The sequence below is a fragment of the Leucoraja erinacea genome, chromosome 34 (genome assembly GCF_028641065.1).
Source record: "Leucoraja erinacea ecotype New England chromosome 34, Leri_hhj_1, whole genome shotgun sequence".
In the NCBI taxonomy this organism is placed as follows: Eukaryota; Metazoa; Chordata; class Chondrichthyes; order Rajiformes; family Rajidae; genus Leucoraja; species Leucoraja erinaceus.
The window spans coordinates 5,770,944-5,797,668 of NC_073410.1; the positions used below are offsets into that span (position 1 = coordinate 5,770,944).

Below are 26,725 nucleotides of genomic sequence, written 5' to 3' on the forward strand. Positions count from 1 at the left end.
AGACAAATCTCACCCCAAGAACCCCCTCTCGTTGAAGTGACAGTCCCAGATACAAAATAGTGCTCGTGTGACTTTGCTTCTAACACAAACTTAATGCATGGTTTTATTTTTTTTAAACAGAATTCTAATTGCTAATGCTCACAGTGTATTGTAGCACATGCTTGAATATTGCTTCCCCTGTTAACTGGACAGAAACTGCCTCAGATCTACCATCTCTGCACCATCTCCAAATAATATGCTTTAATGCCGAGAACAACTTCTCAACCCTGTGCATGCTACTTTTCCACACAACATTCAGTACAATAAGAATGCCATAGTGGAGTCAAAAGTAAAATACTTTCTACTCTTCATTATGTGATGTTAATTACTTGCTCATAAGAAGTCCAAACAGCTGGAATGGTTCAGCACTTACAATGCTGATGCTGTGAGCCGGTGACCTGAGGAGTTGCTGCACAGACCTCTGAAAGCACTTCATCCTGAAATAAACACAACAACTGTAAGAATTATTCTTTTACATGTTCAGGAACACATTTTTTAAAAATGCGGCTAGTTGTTTCCATGAGTTTGTGGATACGCGCAGAGAATTTTAAAAAGTCATTAAAAATCAGATAAGATCCCAAAAGGCAAAATCAGATGAAGTTGAGTGAAGAAGAGATACAAAGAGCATGGGGTGGTGGAATGTGTTTATCTGGTGAGCAAGGGGCAGTAAGATTTGTACATGTGTGTGAAAAAAAGTATTCCTGTGTGGAGTTACATATATAATCCATGATTGTTCACGAGTTGGTGTCACAAGAATGCAGGAGTGATTCTCTGGTGGGAATATACATTATGGGTGGGTGTGCTAATGACAGCTTTGTGAGCAGTGAAACTGTGAATGAGACTCAGTGGCAGGATGCAGAATACTGATGGAACAGATTTATTGGAGAAATGCAAAATCACCAATGCATAATTTTACAGGTTAGATGGAATGCTCTTGACACCTAAGTAATTGAAGTGCATTTTTGCCAATAAATTTAATGGCCCCATCAAAATAAACAATTAAAAGATTTAGGAAAATGAAAGGCAAGGTCATTAAATCACCCAGCTAAGTGAATGCTGTATAATCAAGTGGGTTGCAAAATTATACACTATATTGGTTGTTCTAAATGCTGAACACAAAAACAACACTAGAATTGAAACAAAGCAAGGATTTTCAGAACATTTTGTGGCACATGACCTTTGACAAGTAAATTCTTTATAATTTGGCAGTGATTAAAGGAGTACATTTAAACAGCAGTCACCATATTGTCATTTTTGGGTTAAAGTAAACTACAAGTGCATTACTTTATGAAAATACTGAATGTTACTTATGTGGCTTTTTGACCTGACGCAAGCAAGCTAATGCCAAGCAGTGCAAGGTTCTCTCTTAAAACCTATCAGGACTGCATCATGCACATGCCATCCTCCAGATAGCCATTGGCAGGTTCCCTGAGGGAGTCCTTTCAACTATCTGTACCAAATATATTTAGTATTCTGACAAAGTGGATTGTCCTAATGCATTATCATATACATTTTCCACTGTTTAAATTGCAGATATCCGCAGTGCAGTCAATCATAGGGATTGTTCTGTAATATAAGAAAGGACTACCTATCACAAAGAGTAGTGGAAGGATAGAAGCTGACATGCCCTTGTACCTTAATATTTTGACATGCAGGCATCAAGAGTTCAGAGTCTTTCCTTTGAACATCACAGAGGACACTATCAAGGTGTCCTATTTTAGGCCTTCAACTTCTATGACCAATCTGGGGAAAAGGATTCTCATACTGGCTTAAACCTCTCGTTAAAACAAACACTCTGATTACCAGGCTGAGATGTATTTTAAACCCCACATGCCCACCTTTTGGCTGGATCACGAGGTGAGAAAAATATTAGTTCTGCATGCACAAATGGGAAGAGTAAGTTCAGCTAAGTCTCTGCTTGCTCACTGTGTGGTTGAGACAGCAATAAGCTGGTTGAAATCTACTCTTGTGATTTTGTGATGTGATCAGAGTCATGGGCATATTCTTGCAATTGATACCCTCTTTGCAAACTCAATAAATCCTTCAACTGATTTTATGAAATATTTAGATGGTAGAATGATATAATTGAACTGTACGTCATTTATTAATGAATGTTGGGGGAGTGGGGACAACACGAGTGGATATCATCATACTTGCTTTGCATTCATTCACATTTCAGGACTTGGATGTCACTGTGAAAGCCAGAATTTATTTCACCATCCCGAGCTGCCTTTGAGAAGGGGGTGGGTAAGACTTCATCCTGAACCATTGCAATCTCCTAGTGGCCTGGAAATCAGTGTAAGCTCTTTTGCAGCAAAATGTAGGTTTCACCCATATAATGGATATACTACTTCCATCCCAATTCCCAGTACTATTCAGCCACTCCACTGTTATATGGAAACAAGACATACTGTATTGGACACAGGGGGGGACTTTGACATATCCTGTTCAGATTTTACATTGGCTTCATTGAAAAAGTTTGGTTTATAGAGACTACCTTTATTCTTTCCCTGTAGCTTCCTCAGGGCGGATAGATGGCATTTTCGCAGTGATTTGAGTTAAACATTTATCCTTTGTTTTTATCACTGATAATGTATTACATGATATTGGATAGTGGTCCACCTTCCCTGAAATAGACCATTGAAGGAAACCCTGTCCCTGGACCATTAATTCAGCACTCCCACGACTATCATGGTTGAACTATTTGATTTGGTGAGGAAGCTTCAGCATTAACCATAGACATCAACTTGTGCCTGCTGATTGTTTTGAAAATCAGAAAGCCTACTTTGCAAGCTTTACAATACCTTTGCATAGGTCATTGAATTGTCCAGCATTCATGGTTGCCACTGCAACATCTATAATTCTAAATATGTTTAATCTACAAGGACATGAAAAGTGTTACCTGTACACGTAACCTCCTGTAACATAAATGGAAATCAGTCCAACAGTGACAGCAAATATAACAGCGATAGCTGTGGATGAGAAAGGAAGAAAATGTCACTTGCTTTGGTGATGGCAGCCACTTCATTTAGGTAGAAAAATGAATTTGTTTTACTGTTGCACATGGTTAATGATGTACTGTAGGAACAACACTAGGCTGTTCAACCCTTCCAGCTTATTATACTATTTAATAACATTATGGCCGATCTGAGACCTAACCGTTTCCTTCTCAACGTGATTCTTAGTAAGGAGTATAAACCCCTTAAAACCTTTAACTAACAAAATCTTCTCACACTTCAAATTAATATGGCCTCACAACAATTGAGGATCACTGGGGAAAGTTTCAAATATATATCAATCCGACATGTATAGGTGTTTCCTAAAATTATTTCATGGCCCTGGTTCTAATCTTTAGATTATGTCCCATCATGGAGATACAAGGGGCTATAAATGCTGAAATCCTGAGCAAAAAAAAAACTGCTGGAGAAACAGGAAGAAAGGAAGAGGTGGAGCCAGAGGGTTGAGGGAGAGCTGAGAAGGGGAGGGGAAAGTAAGGACTACCTGAAATTAGAGAAGTCAATGTTCATACCGCTGGGGTGCAAACTGCCCAAGCGGTTCCAGTAATTCTTCCAGTAATTCTGCGTTCCACAGTATTCAGAGCATCCTAAAGAAGACTTCAGCAGTTCCACCCAGTTGTGTTTTCATTCTCTAGCCATGAACAGAATCGTCTCCAGCTATTACTCAAATACGTCAAATCCAAACATCGGACATCCTTTGCACTTCATAGCTGCTGTTAAACCTGTTGCTCATTTTTCAAATGTTTTGTTCCCATTTAACACGGCCACTAAGAGTTGGCAGAGCAGGGCATAATAAGAACATGAATATATAAAGTCAAAAGGAAAGATGGCTAAACATATCCATTCAATGGTAGAAGATGCTAAAACCATTCTAATAATAGCAGAAAATAGCACTATCACTGGAGAAGAACTAATTAAACTAGTGGGACTTCAGTCTGACGAGACCCCTGGATCATACAACCTTCTTCCTAGGATATTTTTTTAAAGGCTACAAAGGAAATGAATGAATTGATTAGAATTTTCTAAAATTCCCAAGATTCTGGAGAGAAACATTGAACAGAAATCCTTTCATATATAACCTCCACTGAAGAAAGTAGAGACAGAGAGCAGGAAACCATAGAACATTTAGCCCACTGACTGTTATTGCAAAAATGCTGGAATCCATTATTAAGGACTCGTCTTACATCTGTTCTTATTTCTTACACACTCACAGATAGTTTTACCCTTGATACACACTATTTAAAAGCTGGTCATTAATCCAAAGATGTTTTTGAATCTTAACTTTAGCTTAAACTTTTACTTTTCGCCTTGTTTCGCCACACTTGATTGGATACTTGAAATATTCTAGGTGTCACATTTTTCATTTATGCACACAATTACCCACTCAGAAGCGCACCATAGTTTTGTACTGATCCTTTCCAACCGATCGTTATAAAACGAATAAGAAGGACAAACTGTGAACAGTTGGATTAAAGTCAATGACCTTATCGTTGCTTTACAAAGTAGCTATCAAGCTTTGGCCTCCAGCTGCCATTTACAATTTGAAGCCATTATTTTACTGCCCGAGTAAGCGTATAGTTTAATCTGCTCGGAAGACTAAATAGTTTAACCCTTCTGAAGCTTGCAAAAGATGTGGGCATGGCTGCTTGGTGCTCAAGAATGGGCGATCTCTTGAAGATTTAAAATATCAGGCCTGATTTACCTTCTATTACCCCAAACCCCAACAAATTTTAAAATCATTTGTGATGGATTGTTCAATTATTTAAGTAATAATTGCAATCTATAAAAAAATTAAATTCCTGCATCAATCAACCTTATATAGTATGCGTTATACACTGTCAACATAATTTCTCAATTTAATCAGGGCTAGTGCGGGACAAAAATAAAAGCTATTAGGTTGGCCAGAATTTTGAGCATTATTGGCAGAACTTAAGGAAGCTGACTCTGCATATAACATATGCACTCAGCCAATATAATTTGCAATATTGTCATAACTGGGTCTAATTATTCATAATAGCAAATAAAACTGCAGATGCTGGAAATCCCAAATAAAAAAAAATATTCATAAATGTCGGATAGAATCTAGATAGAGAGGAACAGAGCTCAGGCCAATGTACTTTCATCAAATCTTCATGGCTTATTCTGATAAAAGGTCATTGACCTAAAATATATTAACTACAATTCTCTCTCCACTGCATTTGCTTAACCTGTGAGTATTCAGTGCTAATTCTGTTTTCATTCCTGATAGGTCATACTTGGTCATAGGCAGAAGAAAGATATCAAACAACCTTCTTCCCATTGTACAAGACATTAAATAAATATCTTCTCCTTACTCAAGCTAAGTTATACCTAACCACAGTTTGTCGGTGATTCTCATCCCTTTGGCTCAACTCATCTATGATGACCAAGTTGCATAACTGAGTTAGTATTACTTGTGTGAACCTGGCTCATATCCTACCAGACCTTTCCTAGCTATGCACCTGTGCAAATATCTTTCAAATGTCTTCATTGTACCTGTCTCTAGCACTTGCTCTGGCAGCTTGTTCCTTATGCACACCACCTTCTGTGTGAAAAAGTTGTGCAACTTCTATCATATCATATTAGGTCCCTTTTAAATCGTTCCCCTCTCACCTTAAATCTCAACATACAAGTTTTAGCATCCCCTATCCTGGGAGAAGACTGTAGCTATTCACCTGATATATGACCATCACAATATTATATGGCTCCAAAAGGTTGCCCCTCAGCCTCCAGCGCTCCATGGAAAAGGTCCTAGCATATCCAGCCTCACTTTATAATTCAAACCTTCCAGAGCCGGTAATATCATCATTAATTGGTTTTCTACGCCCATTCCAAATTAGTGGCATGCTTCAGATGGCCAGCCAATGCACAGTACTGGTTGGAGGCGTTGATCATCATTGATCTAAATCACTAAATAAATCTGTTGAGTATCAACATTTCAAAATGGAGACATTTGTCACTGCCAGACAACTGATCTCCAAGGGATACTTCATGGCAGCATAGACATTAAAGATGCTTACTATTTAGTACCCATTCACAAGATCATTTCAGATACCAAAATGTGGCTTTATCACTATCTTGTACATCTGTGACAAGACATTCCAACTCCTGTATTCAATGCCTTGACTGATGAAGCCATGTGTGCTAAACTCCTTCGTCAACACTCTGTCGACCTGGATCTCCACTTTCAAGAAACTATGTTCCTATGTCCCTTCATTATAACACTCTCCAATTTATTGTGTATTGCCTGGTTTACCTTAGCACAATGCAACATCATGCATTTAAAACCAAATCATTTCTCGGCCCATTGGCCCAGTTGATCAAGATCACATTGTAACATTAGATAACCTTCTTAACTGTCTGGAATATAACCAATTTTAGTGTCGTCCACAAACTTACTAAACATGCCACCCACATTCTCATCCATTAATGTAAATGATGAATAAAAATGGATCCCTCTGGTACACCACTTGTTCCAAGCCTCCAGTCTGAGAAGCAACCTCTATCACCACTTTCTGTCTCCTACTTTCAAGCATATTTTGACAGTCTGTACCTTGTGGAAGCTGGCCCCCGTTCTACCTGCTGCTGTACATTAAAGGAAGGGAAGGTGAAGTCTACAATATTGCAGGAGAAAATATCAATGACCTTCCTACTGCATCAACCATCAGCAATCTGAGATATATGACATCATTGGCTGGAATACTGCTGATGCTTGGAGGTTGAGAAATACAGTGAGCTGGACATATGGATGTCCATGAAGTACCCCTTTTATCTACGGAAGACATTTAAAAGTAGAATATGTTTTTGGGCCACAGGGTTGTTGTTAAACCTGGTTGCTGTATGAGTGATTATAAGCCAAAATGTCATGCGGGCAAATTTAATGCATCTTTCTGTTCCCTGTGAAACTATTAACCGTTCTAATGAAAGGTCCCTGAATTGAAACAATAATGCCCCTGTCCCACTTAGGAAACCTGAACGAAAACTTTTGGAGACTTTGTGCCCCACCCAAGGTTTCCGTGCAATTCCCGGAGGTTTGTGTCAGTCTCCCTACCTGCTTCCACTACCTGCAACCTCCGGCAACCACCTGAAACCATTACTCTACTTCTCTTTCCATAGATGCTGCCTGATCTGCTGATTCTTTCAGTTCTATTTCAGAATTTCATCATTTGCAGTTTTGTTTATTTTCAAAGCACATCTTATGTCACAAATAATATTATACAATGCATGAAAATGCTGTACCCCTAACAGATACCAAGGCACTCGAAATGTGCACAACATTGCTCATCTGTAGATTAACCCAATTTTCAATAATACAATGTCATATTTTTTGTTTACCCTTTGTAATGCATGAACACATTTCCAACATCAATGGTTTGGCACAAGTATTGCAAATATAGGTTTATCAAGTGCTGAACTACTTTGTTTTTTCCTTTTAACCAAATGTCCTTCACATGCATCACAGAATGTTATTAATAGAAGGCTTGCATTAGCTTTGAATTAATAATCCAATTGCACATCTTCTGAACATTGGAAAATATACAACAGACTCAGCATTTTCTTAATGTAAACTTTTCAAACAAGTAAAATTTAGAATCAGTATTTTCTTTTTTTGTGTGTATTTTGTTACATCAATGGTCCCTGAATTAAAACAACAACATTATTTTTGAGTCCAACTTATTCATCGGTGATACTCCACTAATTTATTATCTTTAGTGTAGAATATTTCAAGATGTTCAGATGTTTCTCAACATTCATTGCATACATTGTGCGCCATAAATGGTGTTACAGCATTGAACATGGATACATTTTATTCCTTGGAAATATATGATTTGTCATTAATAGAACTGGCTTCCCATTCCAAAGACTGTTTTTCCAATTACAAAAATGTCCATCGTCTTTCATAGCTTACAATCCTCCAAAGCCCTTGATAAGCAATGAAGTATTATACCGTTGAATTGCAATCAATGTTCTCATGTGAGAATGTTGTAATGTTATGAGTGCAGTTTGAGCATTGTAAGACCCCACAGAGAACAATGAGATAATCATCAGATAATTACTTGGCTGAGGGATAAATACACTTTTAAAATCTAAACATACTTTATCTCCTTTGCAACCAAACATAATGCGTCAAATGCTCTATGCATTTCTCTTCTTTTAAGACTGGTTTTACAACCACAATGACAGTGCATGATTGTTACTGAATTGATTTACTTTCCATTGAAGGCATGTAATAGACCCCAACACGCGATCAGGGAGTTGTAACTCGCAGCTCATCAGCCAGCCGACACTGTTTATTGATCAGAAAACAGATTGTGTTCATGATATTGCAATGAGATATTTTAATTACTGTTGTACATTGCACCCCGACCTCCAGTCCATTAGTACAGAATTAACCTCCATGCGTGACTTTGAAGCAGTGGAAACCTTGACTAGTCTGCCTTGTAAAAGTACCACTGTCATCAATACCAAAAATCAATAGTCAATAGTTGTAGATTCTCACATTCAAAATGCTTCCAATTTTGCTTAACAAAGACCTCGTAAGCAAATTTCACAAATGCCATTAACTCACCATTGGCTTTGTTTGTACACCAATATCCAGTAGTAATATTCATGACATTTGAGGCTGCAAGATCGTGTAGAGAACTATAATTACTGTTGTAACACTCATTAAATTCAATTAAGTTCAAACCAGATAGATTATGCGATCGGGAAAGAGACGGAAAGTTAATTTTACATGATCGAAATGAGCGGATCAATTTCATCATGGGCATCGTAGTGGTTGTGGAGCTGCTTGTTCGGGGACAGGAGAACTTCATACAGCAACAATTATGCCCAATGTAAACCAGCACCTGCAGTTCTTTGTCTATACTCATTGCATCCTGTATTAGCATTTAGGATGTTAGTGGTATAGGCAAGTTCAAGGCCACATGTCATTATCTTAAACCAATCTGTCAGTGAAGAGCCTAACTTAGCAATGTATTTTTACAATTTAATGGGTTGAAAAGTTATATTAGAGTGACATTTTATCATGTTATTACAAAATATATTAAAAGGGTTTCGACCTGAAACGTTGCCTATTTCCTTCGATCCATAGATGCTGCCTCACACGCTGAGTTTCTCCAGCATTTTTGTCTACCTTAAAAGAATTCCTGTTACTTTTTATTCCAAGGTTCCTTATTTTTTGACATGAAATATGAATAATCGAGTAGTTGAATAACATATGTAAAAGAAAAACAAGGACTATAGTTCTAAAATAATCCGATTTGTTTATTTTGGTAAGGAAATTCATAGTTGATAAATTTGATTTAAATCTTAATGTTGGTACAATGAGGATCAATGGGGGAGAACGTTTGATGTGGTCTACATGATTTCAGCAAGGCTTTTTACAAAACCATGCTTGCAAAACTCTACACAACGTGGACTGACAAATGTGGACCAATATTGGTTCTGTGACAGGAAGTAGAGAATAATAAAAGCTGAAAAATATTGGAAACACTCAGCAGGTTAAGCAGCATCTGTGGGAAGAGAAACAGAGTTGATGATTCAGCTCTGAAGCCGTTTGTCAGATGTAGATCTCAGAACTGCTGAATGGTTCCATGATGTTCTGCCTTTTTTAGATTACTAGCATCTGCTTTCCTTTCAGCAAAGGATAATCATGGACAATTTACAATTGATGTTAATTTTGTTTTGTTTTTAATTGGAAATCAGTGGACACAAAACATTCATCTTCGGACATATAGAACCCATTGTCAGCTTATAAATTTACACAGCCAATTTACGCAGATATCCCAATACATTTAGAGTAGGTTTGGTTCACAATATTTACAGGGTCACAGTAAATGAACGTCTGAGCCAGTGTGAGGACTCCTGACAGAATGAGCAAATTGAAACAGTGTTGAAAGTTGCAGGATAATGTTAGCCTGAGGACAGAAAAAGACTGCATAAAAACAGCCAACAAAGATTGCTAGTCACTTCTAATCAATTAATAAAAATAACCTTTTTCCAAAGGAAAAGGTCAAAATACACCACCAGTTTACATTTAACTCTCTCCTATATAGGTTAGGTTGCAAAACAAAAGGAAACACATAAGCACTATTAATAAAAACAAATATGCATGAATGTGCAGCAGACTGCTTCTGCCACACTTCTCCAGTGGCTCATGTTCCACCCTGACCTTAGATGCTGACTGTGGAATTTGCACGTTCTTCAAGTGACAGTATTGATTTCCCAAGGGGGCTCCAGTTTCCTCCAATACCCCCGAAGCATCCTAGTAGATTAACTATTCCGCAGTGTAAGTGGGTGGCAAGAGCATTAAGACTGTGTTAATTGGCAGGCAAAGGAGAATAGGAGAAAGAAATGGGGAGAAGGGGAGGGGGGGCTACAGATGGCCTGCTCTGAGAAATGGCATACATTCAATAGGTCTCCTATGCTGTAACAAAATATGACAATTATCGAAAATACACAGTAAGATTATAAGAATATGAAAGAAAAGATTTTTGATATCCCAGGATAGAATAAATGGGTGGCATTTTGGGTCGAGACCTTTCTTCAGACTGAGAGTCAGGGGTACCCCAACGTCACACAATTTTGACATCCCCTACTAATGTCAACCAATTTTATCTCAATGAGCTTCCATGTTAGCTTTGGCTCAGCTGATGGTACATTCATCTCTGAGTCACATATGTCAGAAATTTGAGTCCTGTAGCAGAAATGTGAACAGTATTGGGGAAGTACCTTCCATCTGAATGGGACATTGAGCTAAGAACCTGCCTGCCTGCCTGCCTGCCTGCTCTCATGATACTGTGGTAAAGCTCCCACAGTACTTCAGAAAGAAAAATGAGAATTCTCTCAATGTTCTGGCTAATCTTTGTTATTCAACTAAAGGTCAGTTCAGTTTATCATTCATCTCACTACCATCTCTCGATTCTGCTCCATGGATGTTATCTATTTGCCAACACAAGAGCAGCAACAATTCATAAGTACAATTCATAGCAGATATTATTGAGAGATAAGATTAAGCCCTACTCCTTTTATTTAATAAGATTGTATAAATTATTAATTTTGCAATATCTAATCATAAGTGAAATTTAAAATAAATAATAAATAATCAAAGTTAAAATGAAGAGGTTTTTTTAAATGGAAACTCAAACCATTCTTCCTAGAAATCACAGCATCATCGGAAAATAGCAGAAAATATCTGTCGGCCCATTATCTCTAATTGGAGATACACATGACTTAACTTAATTTGTAAATGCTGTGTTTTGGTAGATTAAGAACACTGTATGCTTATTACATTAGGAAATGACATTGTAGAAGCTTACCATCCTTCGAGTGCACACTATACGAGATATTCGGCTATAAGACAAAGCTTTTCTTCCTTGTTTTGTAAAACATTCGCTGTAAGTTGAAGACAACTTTGAGATAAAGAAGTTTTCATTCAGAAAGCTTTTTCTACCAGTGACAAAATAGGATCGTTTCCAGTTATCATTGACTTCAAATAGGAAAACAATATCCCCGAATACCCCGTTTATTTACTTTTCTTCAAAATCTATAATCTCTGACACATTGTCATCTCATCTCAGCTGACAGGGTGAAGTATCTTGGTGTGTGTCGGTAAAGATTTGGTATTTCCCTGATGACCCAGCAATGGTACACAGCTGAAACCACTCAAACTAAATGAAGTAGGAACTCCATTCCCAGTCTGCACTAAGTCTGTGATAGACAATAGACAATAGGTGCAGGAGTAGGTCATATGGCCCTTCGAGCCAGCACTGCCATTCAATGTGATCATGGTGATCTGAGTAAATGGAATGATAGCAGGACCCAAACTGTACCTCCTACACATCTTGATTTGGAAAAGGGAACCATTCAGCAGCCCTGGTGACAAATTCACACATGGAGCTACATCTGTTCTAAATACACGCTTTTTTCTGCCTGTGTCAAATCAAAATTAATTAAGTAATAATACATCGGAAGTTTCAGGCTGGCTGGTTGAAATATTAATGACGCTGGAATAACAGACCACGGGATAAATGAACTCAATTATTCTGACTGCTGAATCATTCAAGCAAGATACTTCTCAGGAGAAAATAATAACTGAGCATTAATAGTCCCTTTTATAAGGTAGGATAACTGAATTTAAAATATAACTGACATTTGATTGAATTTGTGTACCAACAATTCACATCTTAGAATCTTTGATCTGCCTGGACGCTTTAATTCTGTAGGTTAAAAACTGACGTCAGTCAGGTGCAATTTTCCACCACAACAGCCCATTAAAACAGCTCATTAGGAACAAATCAGCATTGACACATCCGAAAGAAGTATTTTTAACTGTATTTATGTCTGTAAATTGAAATCAGTTTTACACCTTAGTTTTCTTATTGCACCATTATAACTAAGTATTATAATTCCCCAACAGCACTAGTTTAGAGATACAGTGCGGAAACAGGCCCTTCGTCCTACCGAGTCTGCACCGACCAGCGATCACCCCGCACACTAGCACTATCCCAAACGCTAGAGGCAATTTACAATTTTTACCAAAGCTAAGTAACCTACAAACCTGTACGTCTTTGGAATGTGGGAGGAAACCGGAACACCTAGAGAAAACCCACGCGGTCACAGGGAGAATGTACAAACTCCATTCAGACAGCACCCATAGTCAGGATCGAACCCGGGTCTCTGGCGCTGTAAGGCAGCAACTCTACCACAGTGCCGCCTCATTGATCTGACAATATGTGTGGTGTTGTTTTGCAAAAAAAAACATGCAACAATCAGTGCATTGATTGCCAATCCAACGGAATCCTAATCCACGCAATGCAAGTATCTTGGGATAGAAGTCTGCTTTTGAGAAGTTGTTGTCAAAAGATAAAGGAACTCACAGTCTTTAATTCAACGAAAATACCCAAAGAGTTTTACAAAGGGTTAAAATACTTTGCTGTTTATCTTTGTTACTGATTATTTAGGTGAATTATGTTTATATAGCAGGGATAAATCTAAAAGTGAACCAGTAATCAGAATGCCTGTTCTAATAAACATTGAAATCAGTAAAAAGTTTGAAAAGAAAAGAATATACATGAATACAATCAATCTGACCATGGTGCACGGTAAAGTGTACAACATTTGGTGCAAGATACAGTTTGAAAACATCAGATTAAAGATAGTTTAAAGGTCTCCAATGATATAGATGGGAGGTCAGAACTACACTCCAGCTGGGCCCTTCAATTGCCTGATAACAGCTCGGAAGAAACTGGTCCCGAATCTGGAGGTGTGCGTTTTCAAATTTGCCTGATGAGAGAAGAGGGAGCGACCAAGGTGAGGCTGGTCCTTGATTATGCTGGCGACCTTGTCGAGGCAGCGTGAAGTGTAGATGGACTTCATGGAAGGGAGGCTGGTTTGTGTGATGGTCTGGTCTATAGCCGAAACTCTGCAATTTCTTGTGGTCTTGGTTGGAGCTGTTCCCAAGCAAGCTGTGATGCATCCTGATAAGATGCTTTCCACGGCACATCTGTAGAAGTTAGTGAGGGTTGTTGGGGACATGCCGAACATCTTAAGCCTTCTAAGGAAGTAAAGATATTGGTGTGCTTTATTGACCATAGCTTCAATGTGGCTGGTGCAGGACAAATTGCTGTTGATATTTATTCTCTACTTCGACATCATCAATGTTAGCTGGGGTATTATGTCCACTGATTCACTTCCAGATGTCAATCACAATCTTCTTTGCAGATTTTGCAGCATAGTGATACAGATCAAAGAAATGTCAAGACCAGACTTATTTTGTCACTTGTGTTTAAGAAGGAACTGCAGATGCTGGAAAATCGAAGGTACACAAAAATGCTGGAGAAACTCAGCGGGTGCAGCAGCATCTATTGTTACTTGGCACATCAATCATGGTTATAGACTTAAAAAAGAAACTGCTGGAGGAACTGAGTTGGTCATGTCAATCTGACCTGCTAAACTCATCCAGCAGTTAATTTTTTACTCAAGCTTACAGCATTGCAGTATGTTTTGTATCCATGGTAACAGCCCTATTTGGTCCATCAACAATCCGGATAATGTATAAACAGAGAGTAAACCTTAACAACACTAATTTTGGATGTCTGGGTTCACTGTTCTCAGAAGCTTCTAGACAATCCACATGAATTACTTTGTCCCACAAAGATGTATGAACATTCAGAAGTGTATTGTCAGTTACAATGTGGTGCCAATGCAAATGTTATCCAATGGAACCATTTGTCTGACTCAAACTCTCGAAGTAGAGAATGCCATTACTGTTATCAAAACGTATTGAATGAAGGAATGAATACTTTATTGTCACATGTGACAAGTCACTGTAAAATCTTTGTTTTGCATGCCCAGGGTATGCAAAGAGTCACCATATAAAGGGCACCAACAAAGTTACTCAAGAGTTTCAAAACTTGATGTGGTTTGAATTCCGAGAGATCCCACTGACAGTGTCTCCGACAGAATGTCTGCTCGTAATACCTTTTGTATCCACGAGCTTCAGCCTCTGAGTGGCTTGGTTCAATTAAATCACGCAATGTCATCATATTTTCCTTCACTGAAGCTAAATGCCACAGGAAGTAAAGGAGCAAACAGATATAAACAAATTTGGACAAAGTTCAGATTTCCATTAATTATTACATTTATAATCCGAGAAGAATAGTGAGCCTCTATTTACAAAAATATGTTAGTGACAGGAAGAACTTAAAAGGAAAAAAAAAAAGGCCTTATGTTGCAGTTTCTCAGATGACTTAGCAAATCTTCACCGTCCAAGACTGAACTGATATTTGCTTTTAAAGTCCATTATTTCCATTAGTCCCTGAGGTAACTTAATGCATCTTAAAAATGAACACGGAGTGGGGGGTAGGGGGCTCCACGTTATGAAGTACGCTAAACTATTGAAATCGGAAACACTGACTAAGTGATCCGAGCAAGTGCACTGTTTATTGCTGATTAAGTGGAAGGGTGACAGTGATGGATGGCAACCATTTTCCGCAGTTTGACAAAATAGACCACCTCACCATGGTTCAATCCATGGCTTTGCAACCAACACCCAAATCTCAAAATATGAAATGGATTGCTGAACATATAGAGAGTGCACAAACCAGTTTTGTCGTAAGGTCCTCGACCTGAAACGTTGTTTCACTCTCTATATTCATTGCATGATTTAGTGAGCATTTCTGGCATTCTTTTGTGCGCTTTTGCATAACCTCAAGTTAAATTCCCCAGAATGTTAGGTTATGAAGTGATTTTTTTCAAGACATTAAACCTTGGGGAGGGCAAATGGATCGTATAAATGTGGTCGAGTAAAGAAAATATTTTTGCTGCTTGGCAAGTTGAGCCGTGGGGAGAATAATATAAAGATTAGTCAGTACTTGCGATTCAATTGGAACCATACAGAGGATGAAATTTCATATTCTGCAAATAGTAATTTGTGCTGGACTATTTAATAATTTCAGATGTGAGATTGACAGATATTTGTATAATGTTAAGAAAAAATGGAGGCATCTGGAATTAAGTCGTAGATTAGTGCCCACTGTGACATGCAGTGCAAGTTCAAGGGATGTAATTGCATATACCCGTTCCAATGAATATATATGGTGTGTAGACTGCAATTCAGACCGCAGACGGTCTATATTTAAAGCATTATCTCAAAATATTGGGGCATTTGTTAGTGTCTGTGGTATATCAGAAGAGGCAACAATGGGCCAGACTCAGAGGTTCAGCAGCTGCAGGTACATTATTTACCATTGAGAAATTAATGAAAGCCTTTTGGCCCATTGTGGTCGAGGTGTTCAGAAACTTGTGCAGTATTGAGGGAGTTCAGCACCACAAGTATAAGCATCCTGTTGATTAACCAAGGCCACAAATGCCTGGCATCAATCAATATCCCATTAAGACCATGGATCTGTATTTATTACAGTGCAATGGAGTTATTTAAACAAAAGCTACTGACCATTGCTCAAAAGAAAGGACTTTGGAACATGGAACAGATTTTTCCAATTGATTCAATCAAACTCATTTAGACAAGGTCAGGCTGAATTTTTTTTTTTTAAAAGGTGAGTGCATTAACTCTACTGATATCTATGATGACCAATAGATCTTAAGTTTAAAAGGAACTGCAGATGTTGGAAAAATCGAAGGTAGATGAAAATGCTGGAGAAACACAGCGGGTGAGGCAGCATCTATGGAGCAAAGGAATAGGTGACGTTTTGGGTCTTCAGACTTACTCAGATCTTAAGTAATAAATATTGGCATCTGAACAAAGGGCCAGGTACTTGCAACTTTAAAACAAACCCCAACTCGGCATATCTATTCAGTTTCTAACTAATATTATGTGACAAATAAGAACTAATTAAAAATGAGATCTACATACCTCTTTCAGACTACATTAAGGTGGATAAATAATGATCTACCCTGATTTAAGAAGGGTAGCAAGGAGAAACCAGGGAATGTAGGAGTCCAAGTACAAAGAAAGACACTAATGCTGGAGTAACTCAGTAGGTCAGGCATATATTTACAGTATATACTACCTATCTGTCATCTCCACAACTTATATTCCTGCTTAGTTTTGTGTCACTGCCAAACTTAGATATATTATATTAATCTCTTCAGCCATACGGTTGATATAGATTGTGAATAGTCAGAGCCAAGGTCTGGTCTCTGCGATATCTCACTGGTCACAGTCTCCTAATTTGAGAAGGATCAATTTATCGCTCCTCTTACTTAGCTGGTGTCAGAGGGGGAGGGGTGAATTGAATTAGAGAAATTGTAATATTGAAATCAATATGTTACTCTGCTGTAAATAAATGGGTGGGATTGAATAGCTTCTGTAATAATTTATGACCTGAGTCACAGATTATTCTTCACCTTAAGCATCAAAAGAAAAATAACTGCACCAATAAGCCACTGAATTTGCCACATATTGTTAGTCCATTATTATAGAATGAGGTGCTACTATTAAAATGGATGCGAGGCATTATAAAGTGAGCATTGACTCTAGTGCACTTAGTGAAATACAATGAATGTGCCACCTTATTTCCAGTTGTTATAAACTGAAAGTGGCTTGTTCATCTTTTCCTAACTAAAGAGTATCTAAAAACATCAAAGTTTCAAAAACAACATTTGCAGACATGCCTTCAGGCAGGCTATCATTGTTGGAGCCTTAACAAATTAACGATAATCTATTAAACCTGAAGGGGCAGTAAATTCAGAGTTAATACACTTTGTCACTTGGCTATGAATGAAAAAAAGGAGCTGATGTTTCTTTATTGAGTGGCAGGCAATGCAAAATTAGCTGCTCCATTCAGCCGTTACCTAAACTGAATGCATTATTGATTAGCTGAGAGAATGAACACTGGGCTCAAGCTGGCAATCTGCAGGCGTTCATCTCTTTGAGAAGCAGCAAGCCAACACTTTGATGAGTTTGGTGTAACCTCGAGAGGAACTGGGGATCAGGAGGTGAGGTTTTGACAAATTTGCCCAATGACTAGAAGGGATTCATTGATCTGTTCAACAGGTTGACTTTATTTAGGAAGGAACTGCAGATGTTGGTTTAAACCGAAGATAGACACAAAATGCTAGACAGGCAGCATCTCTGGAGAGAAGGAATGGGTAACGCTTCGGGTCGAGATCCTTCTTCAGACTCCATAGTCTGTCACTCACCCATTCCTTCTCTCCAGAGATGTTGCCTGTCCTGCTGAGTCACTCCAATATTTTGTGTCTATCTCAGGTTGTTTTTGTTCATTATGCAAAGAAAGGTCATGCCTTAATTAAGGAAACACAATGAATTCAATTGGGTCATAAGCATTTAGAGCAAATGATTCTTGATGCACTCACACACTTACAAATTATGTTTATTCCCTGTTTACTTTATTTTCATCTCGATTAATCAATTTAATCGTGACACAAATGGACATACAAATGTGGCCCCTTACAGTGTAATGCATTGCTGAATAGCCAACTTACAGTCTGAGCTGGAACATTTACCAGACAACTCAAAGTACCGCTACTCAACTGAGCATATTTATGCCCCTACACCATAGTTGTTTATTTCAACCTTACTTCCAAGTAATTATTGATCCCTAATTAGATTTCCAAATTCAACCCTAAAAGGACAGTTTTGTGCTTGGATCTAGCAATGGTATTCAGGCATTTGGCACAATTCCAGCAGATGCATGAATATGTTTGTGTCATTATTTACATTATGGTGAATCTGAAATGGAACAAATGGAGCAATTCTATTGTCATTGCAGGATAATCTTGTAGAGTATAAGGGATAGTTTTAAAATATATAGGGTATAGAAGCATAAATCGGAGTATTATCAATGCAAAGTGATAGGAACCGTGACAATTTTGTACCAGAGAGGTCTGATCCTTATCTGTGTCCAGACCATCACTAATTTAATAGATGCCTTTTTAGTATATGGTGCTTACTGTCAACACAAACATCAATTTCAACATTTAATTCAGATTTATGTTTATTTCCAAACAAATTTCCTAAATTCACAAATATTTAGCAATTTAGCAAAGGAGGCTGCCCTCTCCCGTCCCTGATGGACATTTACACCTCCCGCTGCCTTAGCAGGGCAAAGAATATCATCAAGGACAGCTCCCATCCTGCGTTTGGACTGTTCGACCTGCTGCCCTCTGGAAGGCGCTATAGGTGCATCAAATCCAGGACAAATAGACTCAGGAATAGTTGTTTTCCGAAAATTATAACTACTCTTAATTCACACATGCACTGACTTCACAGCCCAACACCCGGACTTCCATCTGTATATATGTATATAGCGCCGCAGAATTGTGCACCTATCCCCCCCCCCCTTCTCCCTTCTGTTTTTGTTTTCTGTTTCCTGTTTTTTGTACTAAATTATATGTATGCACTGAGTACGAGCAGCTTTTAATTTCATTGTACATGTATAGTGACAATAAATGGCATATCATCATATCATAATTTCCTAACTTTTAAGGCCCAATTAGTGTCAATATAATATGAAGATAATCAAAAGAACGGGGACAAAGTAATGAACCTAATTATATTTATATAATATTACAAGCCTTGCACACTTCCTGTGTGTTCTGCCACACTTCACTGAAGGTGTCAGTGGTTATGGGGGAAAAGGCAGGAGAAAGGGGTTGAGAGGGAACGATAGATCAGCCATGATTGAATGGCGAGTAAACTTGATGGGCCAAATGGCCTAATTCTGCTCCTATAACTTATGAATCAATTATGCCTATACTGTATTGTTAGAAACATCACCCTAAGATTAAATGAGAACAGCAGCATAGAGGCCAGATTATGTTATAATCTAAAACATATATTATTCTCTTTCCACGGTCAAGTGGTAATTAGAATTTTTAAATGGGTTAATGTGGGGGAAATTAATGAGTGTGATTAATTTTTCCCAGGTTTGCTGGTTTGAAATGGCTTCTTTCCCTTGATTGTGATTATGGCTGCACAATGATCTCCTGGGAGATGATCCATGAGAAACAGTTCAACCTGTGCAAATCTAACTAGCCATTGGCTTCAGATGCATAAAAGTCACCTGTAATGATCAGAAAAAGAATAACATTTGTGTAATTATCCACCATTTGAAGACTAATTATTATTCCACTGTCAGACTGTATCAAAAGAAGCCTCGGATACCACAGACCATTCGCAGCTAAGATCTGATTACGGTTCTGATGAAAAACCTGAACCTGAAACTGAAACATGAACTGTTTCTCCTTCCACAGATGTTGCTGAACTGCTGAGCTTTCCAGCATTTTCCATTTTTGTTTCAGATTTCTAGCATCTATGTTTTTTTATATTTCATTTTCATCAAATTCTAGATATGTAGGATTCTATAGAATTGTCAGTGGTCGGTGGAATTGTGGCAAGATAGAGGAAAGATAGAACAGGCTGGTTTGCAGCATTTTGAACTGATGATACCTGTACAGTATTGTTAGAAGCATCCCCCTGAGACTATATTAATCTTGAGCGGCACGGTGGCGCAGTGGTACAGATGCTGCCTTACAGCGCTTGCAGCGCCGGTGACCCGGGTTAGATCTAAGGGTGCTCTCTGGAATTCTCTGCCACAGAAGGTAGTTGAGGCCAGTTCATTGGCTATATTTAAGAGGGAGTTAGATGTGGCCCTTGTGGCTAAAGGTATCAGGGGGTATGGAGAGAAGGCAGGTACAGGATACTGAGTTGGATGATCAGCCATGATCATATCGAATGGCGGTCCAGGCTCGAAGGGCCGAATGCCCTACTCCTGCACCTATTTTCTATGTTTCTATGTACGGAGTTTGTATGTTCTCCCCGGGACCTGCGTGGGTTTTCTCTGAGATCTTTGGTTTCTTCCCACACTCCAAAGACGTCCAGGTATCTAGATTAATTGGCTTGGTTGATGTAAAAATTGTCCCTAATGTGTGTAGGATAGAGTTAATATGTGGGGATCGCTGGTCAGTGCTGGACTTGAAGGGCATGTTTCCACGCTGTATCTTTAAACTAAACTATTTTACTTCATGTAACTTTTGGCAGTATCATATATTCATCTGTCCCATATTACTTGTAGAATTCTTTTATTGTGGCATTTGCTCAACCTTTAATAAATGTTATGAGTTCTAGGTTATACTGCTTTATAAGTTTTGACTAGATCTATCTCCCCTGATGGCTTCAGGCCAACCTCAGGGAAGAGGTGTATGAGACATTACCTCTGGCAGATGTGGCCTCTGGGCAGACATCCATGTATGAAGCAGATGTTGATTCATCTAAGGCAATCTATTCACTAATGCTACCTTACAAAACATATGCAATATCATTGGTTCTTATCATGAAAAAGACAGACTTGAATGTGTATTGCATAATCTCATCCCACAAAAGCACCACAAAACAATTAACGTGGCAGACTATAATGTGGAACACTGCAAGATCCGAATGAAACCCATGAGTCTGACTGCTTCCAAATGCCACATAAAGTGCAATTCTACTCAAATAAATCTTACCTGATAATGTTCTTCAAATATGACTTGAACAAATTAAAAGCATTGCATTTTAGCAGTATTTAGCAAGCAATTAAGAATATAATGAACCGTGGGAAGAGGGATAAAAGCACTGGATTTATTACGGTCTTTGCTATACAGATATACTGGTGAACATGAATAAGACCCTAGTCTAGAGAGGAACACCACAACACCTCGTGCATTTTCCAATGAACCTGCCTGCCACAAGCTAAGCCATGACAGTAGGTCAAGGGGCATAGCCCTGAATGTAGGGTAAACTTTGGTAGCAATTTAAAACCGATTAATTCCACAGTGCTGTAATCAAAATGCAGATATTTGCATATAGTGGAAATAATTGCAGAAAAAAATACTGTGACCAAAACATCGAATCATTCAAGAGCAAATTAAAGGATGACAATCTTTACATAAAAGGCTTTGTGTATAAGAGGAGTAACACTATAATGTTTCAATTTATCTATTACAATGGCTAGAGGAAATACAGGTTGTTAATTAAAATATTTAGGAGTGAAAGAACTTGGTTGACATGCATGACTGTATATCCTATAGATTGAAAGCAGGTATTACATTTTTCCACATAAAAGAATTGATGCTGTTCTCAAGCACCTGCCCATTGCCAATTCAAGGAGAACAAAAAGTGTCTTGAGAGCTGATGAAGTCTTTCTGATCAAAGATAGACACAAAATGCTGGAGTAACTCAGCGGGACAGGCAGCGTAGATGATGACCAGAATTCCCACAGATTCCTGCTAAATTGCAAATTGTGTCGTAATTATGTAAAGATGGTTTAATATCTCATCTGAAACACAGCACCTCAGACAAGGCAGCACTCTCTTTGCCAAGATTATGTGAACAATTCTATAGATTGCAGCCCCAATTCAGCAATAACTTATTGAATAAGAGATGAGCTTTCAACTCAGCACACGCTGACCAAAGTCATGCTGCTTACAAAACAGGGATGTAAAGTAGACTTCAAAATATATATCAAATAAAAAGAAAATAGAATACCATTCCACAAATTCCTTCTTAAAGAGATTTGTTTGACCTACTTATTTATCCTTCTTCCTGTGTTTACAATATCAGTAGGAGAACAGTTTGACTTATTTTGAAAGACTTAGAGCTTGATTTAGTATTTGAGTGTCATAAAAATGTCATGCAATCATCCTACCATTAAATACTTGTCACAGTGACAGATGCTTTAATACCCAACTTAACCTCGCCAGCCTTTGCTCATTTATTATTCAGCTTTTCAATATTTAAGCTGTGTCAGCTGTCACAAGTGCAAAAATGAACAATGTAACACACAAGGCTGGTTTCCGAGCCATCGATTCCACTCATAAAGCCCAAATGTGTTTCTATTCCCAATAACCTACTGTGGTCTTCAGGATTCCAAGCCCTTTGAACTCTTCCTCAGATTCTCAAATGTCCGAGTCGAAACAATATACCTTCCAATCCATCAGTGCTCCGACCCAGAGATGCAAAGACAATGCCCAAGTGCCGTTTCCATCTACTTAGCCTGAACAATTTGACCTATAAATTCCAGGAAGCTCGAGAACTCCTTACTTTCTGATTTTTCTGGTACAACTCCAGTGAAAGTTTTCGAAGTGCTGTTCTTCTCCTCATTCTGTCATTGATGGATGATTCTTCATCTGAACACCCAGATCTTTAAGCACTTCAACATCTTTCATATCAATTACCCTAGATCATATGTTCCCAAGTCATAGGAGAAGAATTAGGCCATTCGGCCCATCATGATAGATCAGGGATAATAGATCATAGATCATGATAGATCATGGATGATCTATCTTCCTGTCTCAACCCTATTCCCATGCCTTCTCCCCATAACCTTTGACATCCATATTAATTAAGAACCTGTCAATCTCTGCTTTAGAAATACCCAATAACTTGGCCTCCACGCCATCTGTGGCATTGAATTCCACAGATTCACCACCCTTTGACTAAATAAGTTTCTCCTCATCTCCTTTCTAAAGGTACGTCCTGTTAGTTAATGAGAGAATGGTGTTAATTATAAAATGAAATTATAGCATGAAATTTCCAAGAACATTAAATAGGCAAATGTGGTTAAAAGTTGCACACACACATTCTTGATTGTTCTTTCCATTGACATTTATGCTAGGTAAATAGAATAAGACAATAACTAAATATAGACACAAAATACTGGAGTAACTCAGCAGGACAGGCAGCATCTCTGGAGAGAAGGAATGGGTGACGTTTTGAGTCGAGACCTAAAGATCTGAAGATGGGTCTCGACCCAAAATGTCACCCATTCATTCTCTCCAGATGCTGCCTGTCCCACTGAGTTACTCCAGCATATTGTGTCTACCTTTGGTGTAAACTGGCATCTGCAGTTCCTTCCTAGACAGCAACTAGATGGGCTGATGTGGTGCTGAAGAGTATGGTGTCTCCAGTATGACTCTAGAGTATGACTCTGACACATTCTGATGATTGATAATAGTTCCAGTATTATGGCTCCAAAACTGGGCATTCAAGAAAAATGCAAGGAACTATTAAATTTTACTGAGCTGTTATGAATGTATCCGATCACAGAAGAGTTATAAACACAAAGGTGTGTATAATGTTGGAGTTAATAGACATGTTGCCTCATGACTCCAGCGAGCTGTAGTTTGATACTAACTTCCGATGCCTTCTGTGAGGAGTCCACAGATGCTGCCTGACTTGCTGAGTCTCATTGCTATTTTTTATTTTTATTTCAGAGGTCCCTTAAATGTTTTGCCAAAGATGATTTCCCTTTCAAAAATCTACATTGGCCATACCGAATTCTCTGAAATTCTCCCCACAGTTGAAAACAGGATTGTCAGAGATCAAACTCCACTCAGTTGCTTCAGTGTCTGTCAGTTACATATTAGAGTTCCGTTAATTGAGGAGGTCTGTCAGAGATTGCAGTGAATTTAAACTTTTGTAGATTGACACATGGGAAAGTCAACAATCTGTAGAACGACTTTCACAGAAAGTCTGCAAAGTACTATTGATGAATGGCCAACCAGCCAGAACGAGTGGCTGCTTCCACTTATAGGGGGAAATGGTCTTTTTCACACTTCATTCCAGATAATTTAACAAGCTCATGGCCTAATGAGGAATGCAACACTGCAAGTGAGCCATCAGCAAGTTCTTTACTCGCCTGCATAATGTGTTACCATGACAATGTGAACATTACATCATTGTAAAGTGCAGCTTCATTACCAGCTATAAAGTTCAGAACGTGGAGGCCCATCAAATGGCAGCTTAGAATGGTTAGCAGCAATTAATCATGATAAGATTCTTCTTCTCTAGCTTTGCCAACATTAAAAATTGCAATTATAACCAGAGAGCCAGAAAATAAATGCATCTAAATTATATTCAATGTGTCGAACAGTTATGATATGTTCAATACATGAACTAAATTCCAAAATAATGCAGCTTTTAATATTCTCGCATGGGGCCTGGGTGAGGCCCTCATGAGCAGCTTTTGCCCTAAGTTTCCTTGAGAAAGTAGTGGTAACTACAATGAACTACTGGGACTCTACACAGGACGTTCCATGATTTAAACTGAACAATGATGAATGAATGGTACTGATACATTTCCAAGTCTAAGATGTGTGATTTGTCAATCAAGGCCAATTGTACTTGTATATCGTGGAGAAAGTATGAATTAAATTGATGTGGACATTGGTTGATCTGGGTGGTGGGAAGTCCTTACTTGAACATGAGATGGTTGACGGCAAATCTTATATCAGGAGAATTGGTGGTTGGGGATCGGGAATATGTTTCTTCTGGGTCAAGTGGCTCAACCTGCGAAGGTTGTAAATATTTGCATATAGTTTGATGATTATGTGGCAAAACACATGATATTTCTCTTTTCTAATTTAAATTATTGATATGTTATTGCATGCAAATTGGCAGCGTAAAGCTGCAATCAACAAAGAACACACAGAGAAATGATAGGTAGACACAAATGCTGGAGAATCTCAGCGGGTGAGGCAGCATTTATGGAGCGAAGGAATAGGTGACATTTCGGATCGAGACCCTTCTTCAGAAATGATACGTCAAAGATAGATGTACCTCAATTCCATCTTATCCCCCCCCTGGTCCAATCTCTCCCGACCTATGTCCAAGATACCTCATATGCCCTTCGTCTCTTTAACGACTTCCACTTTCCGAGCCCCCACTCCCTCCTCTTTACTATTTATACCGACACACAAAATGATGGCTATAGTTGAGGCAAGGATATTAACGAGCAAACAATTAAGAAGTCCTCATTCTGGATCTTTAATATACAGGGTATAAACAAAAACATCTACGCTATATCTTCCTCTGAAAGGAGACACAAACTAAAAAAGTCAAACTTTAAGATCAACCTTATGAGGTACGATTCAACACCATTTTTGCTGAATTGTTGGTACTTTTATCAATTTCAAATGATCTTTAGTCTTGTTATTCATGGTTTTTAAAATACCTACAAATACTGTTAACTGGAAATAGCAACAACATGTTAAAAATGCACATATATGTCCCACAGCATTATAAGCAAAATATGAGTTGTGTTTCAATAGATTTCAACACAAGGCATTAACACAGTAACTGCTTATTCACTACAGGATGGTAAATGGATTAGTAATCCAATGATCTGGGGACATAATTCCAATCCTACTGCAGGAGCTTTGCAGTTTGAATCCAGTTAATTTATTTAATCCTGTATTAACAAGATGAAAACTAGAAAATACTGGACATACTCAGCAGGTCAGGCCACATCTGAGGAAAAGGAAATAGAGTTAATGTTTCAATACTAACAAAGTGTTTTCTATCAGAGATGTTAATTCGATTCTCTTCCCACAAATAGGGCCTGACCTGCTGACTATTTACATCAGTCTGAAGAAGGGTTTCGGCCCACAACGTTGCCTATTTCCATTGCTCCGTAGATGCTGCTGCACCCGCTGAGCTTCTCCAGCACTTTTGTCTACCTTTGATTTTCCAGCATCTGCAGTTCCTTCCTAAACACTATTTCCAACATCTTCTGTTAAAAAGATGATATCAAGTATGGATACCCATGAAAACATAAGAATATCATAAAATCATATCTGGTTCATAAATGCACTTTACATCTACTATTGTAATTATCAGGTCATACTTGCATGAAACTAAGCCTATAGCAAAATATTGACTTTGAATACCTTTGAAATGACCTCACAAGTCACTCAATTATAAGAAAATTAGGGATGGACAAAAATGCTGGGCTTCTAAGTGATATCAAAATCTCACGAATGAATCAACATGTTGCCAGCAGCCTTTATGCATCGTATACATTTCCCAAGTAGCACAAACTACATTGTACTTTGCAGTTAACTAAATGCCCATTAATGCAGAACATTATGAAATATTACTGAGATAAGTACTGATTATTGATGTTGATAAAAGCAAAGAAGGGCTTAGTGATTCTGGCAGATTTAAGAAGATTAAACCCAGGAAAGAGTATAATATCGAAACAATTATTTTTTAGGTTCACATCTTGCACTTTGCAGGATGCTGCAGAAGTTGTTGGAATCTGGTTTGAATGGAATTAAGATATTGCATATTCGTTCAGTACTCCTACGTCCCCACTCACATCAATCTGCTGATTCAAAGGTAACAT

The 26,725-nt window shown here is 38.2% G+C and overlaps 1 protein-coding gene across 1 annotated transcript in view; it reads right to left on the bottom strand.

Annotated features, from left to right (window-relative positions):
* The window catches only part of si:dkey-192p21.6 (uncharacterized protein LOC565246 homolog), a 163,991-nt gene that overhangs the window by 98,788 nt on the left and 38,478 nt on the right, over nucleotides 1-26,725 (bottom strand). The window contains exons 5-6 of the mRNA XM_055661723.1: nucleotides 2,942-3,011; nucleotides 413-476 (exon numbers count right to left, since the gene is read on the bottom strand). Of these exons, the coding sequence (XP_055517698.1) occupies nucleotides 413-476; nucleotides 2,942-3,011 (134 nt within the window). The remainder of the gene's footprint in view (nucleotides 1-412; nucleotides 477-2,941; nucleotides 3,012-26,725) is intronic.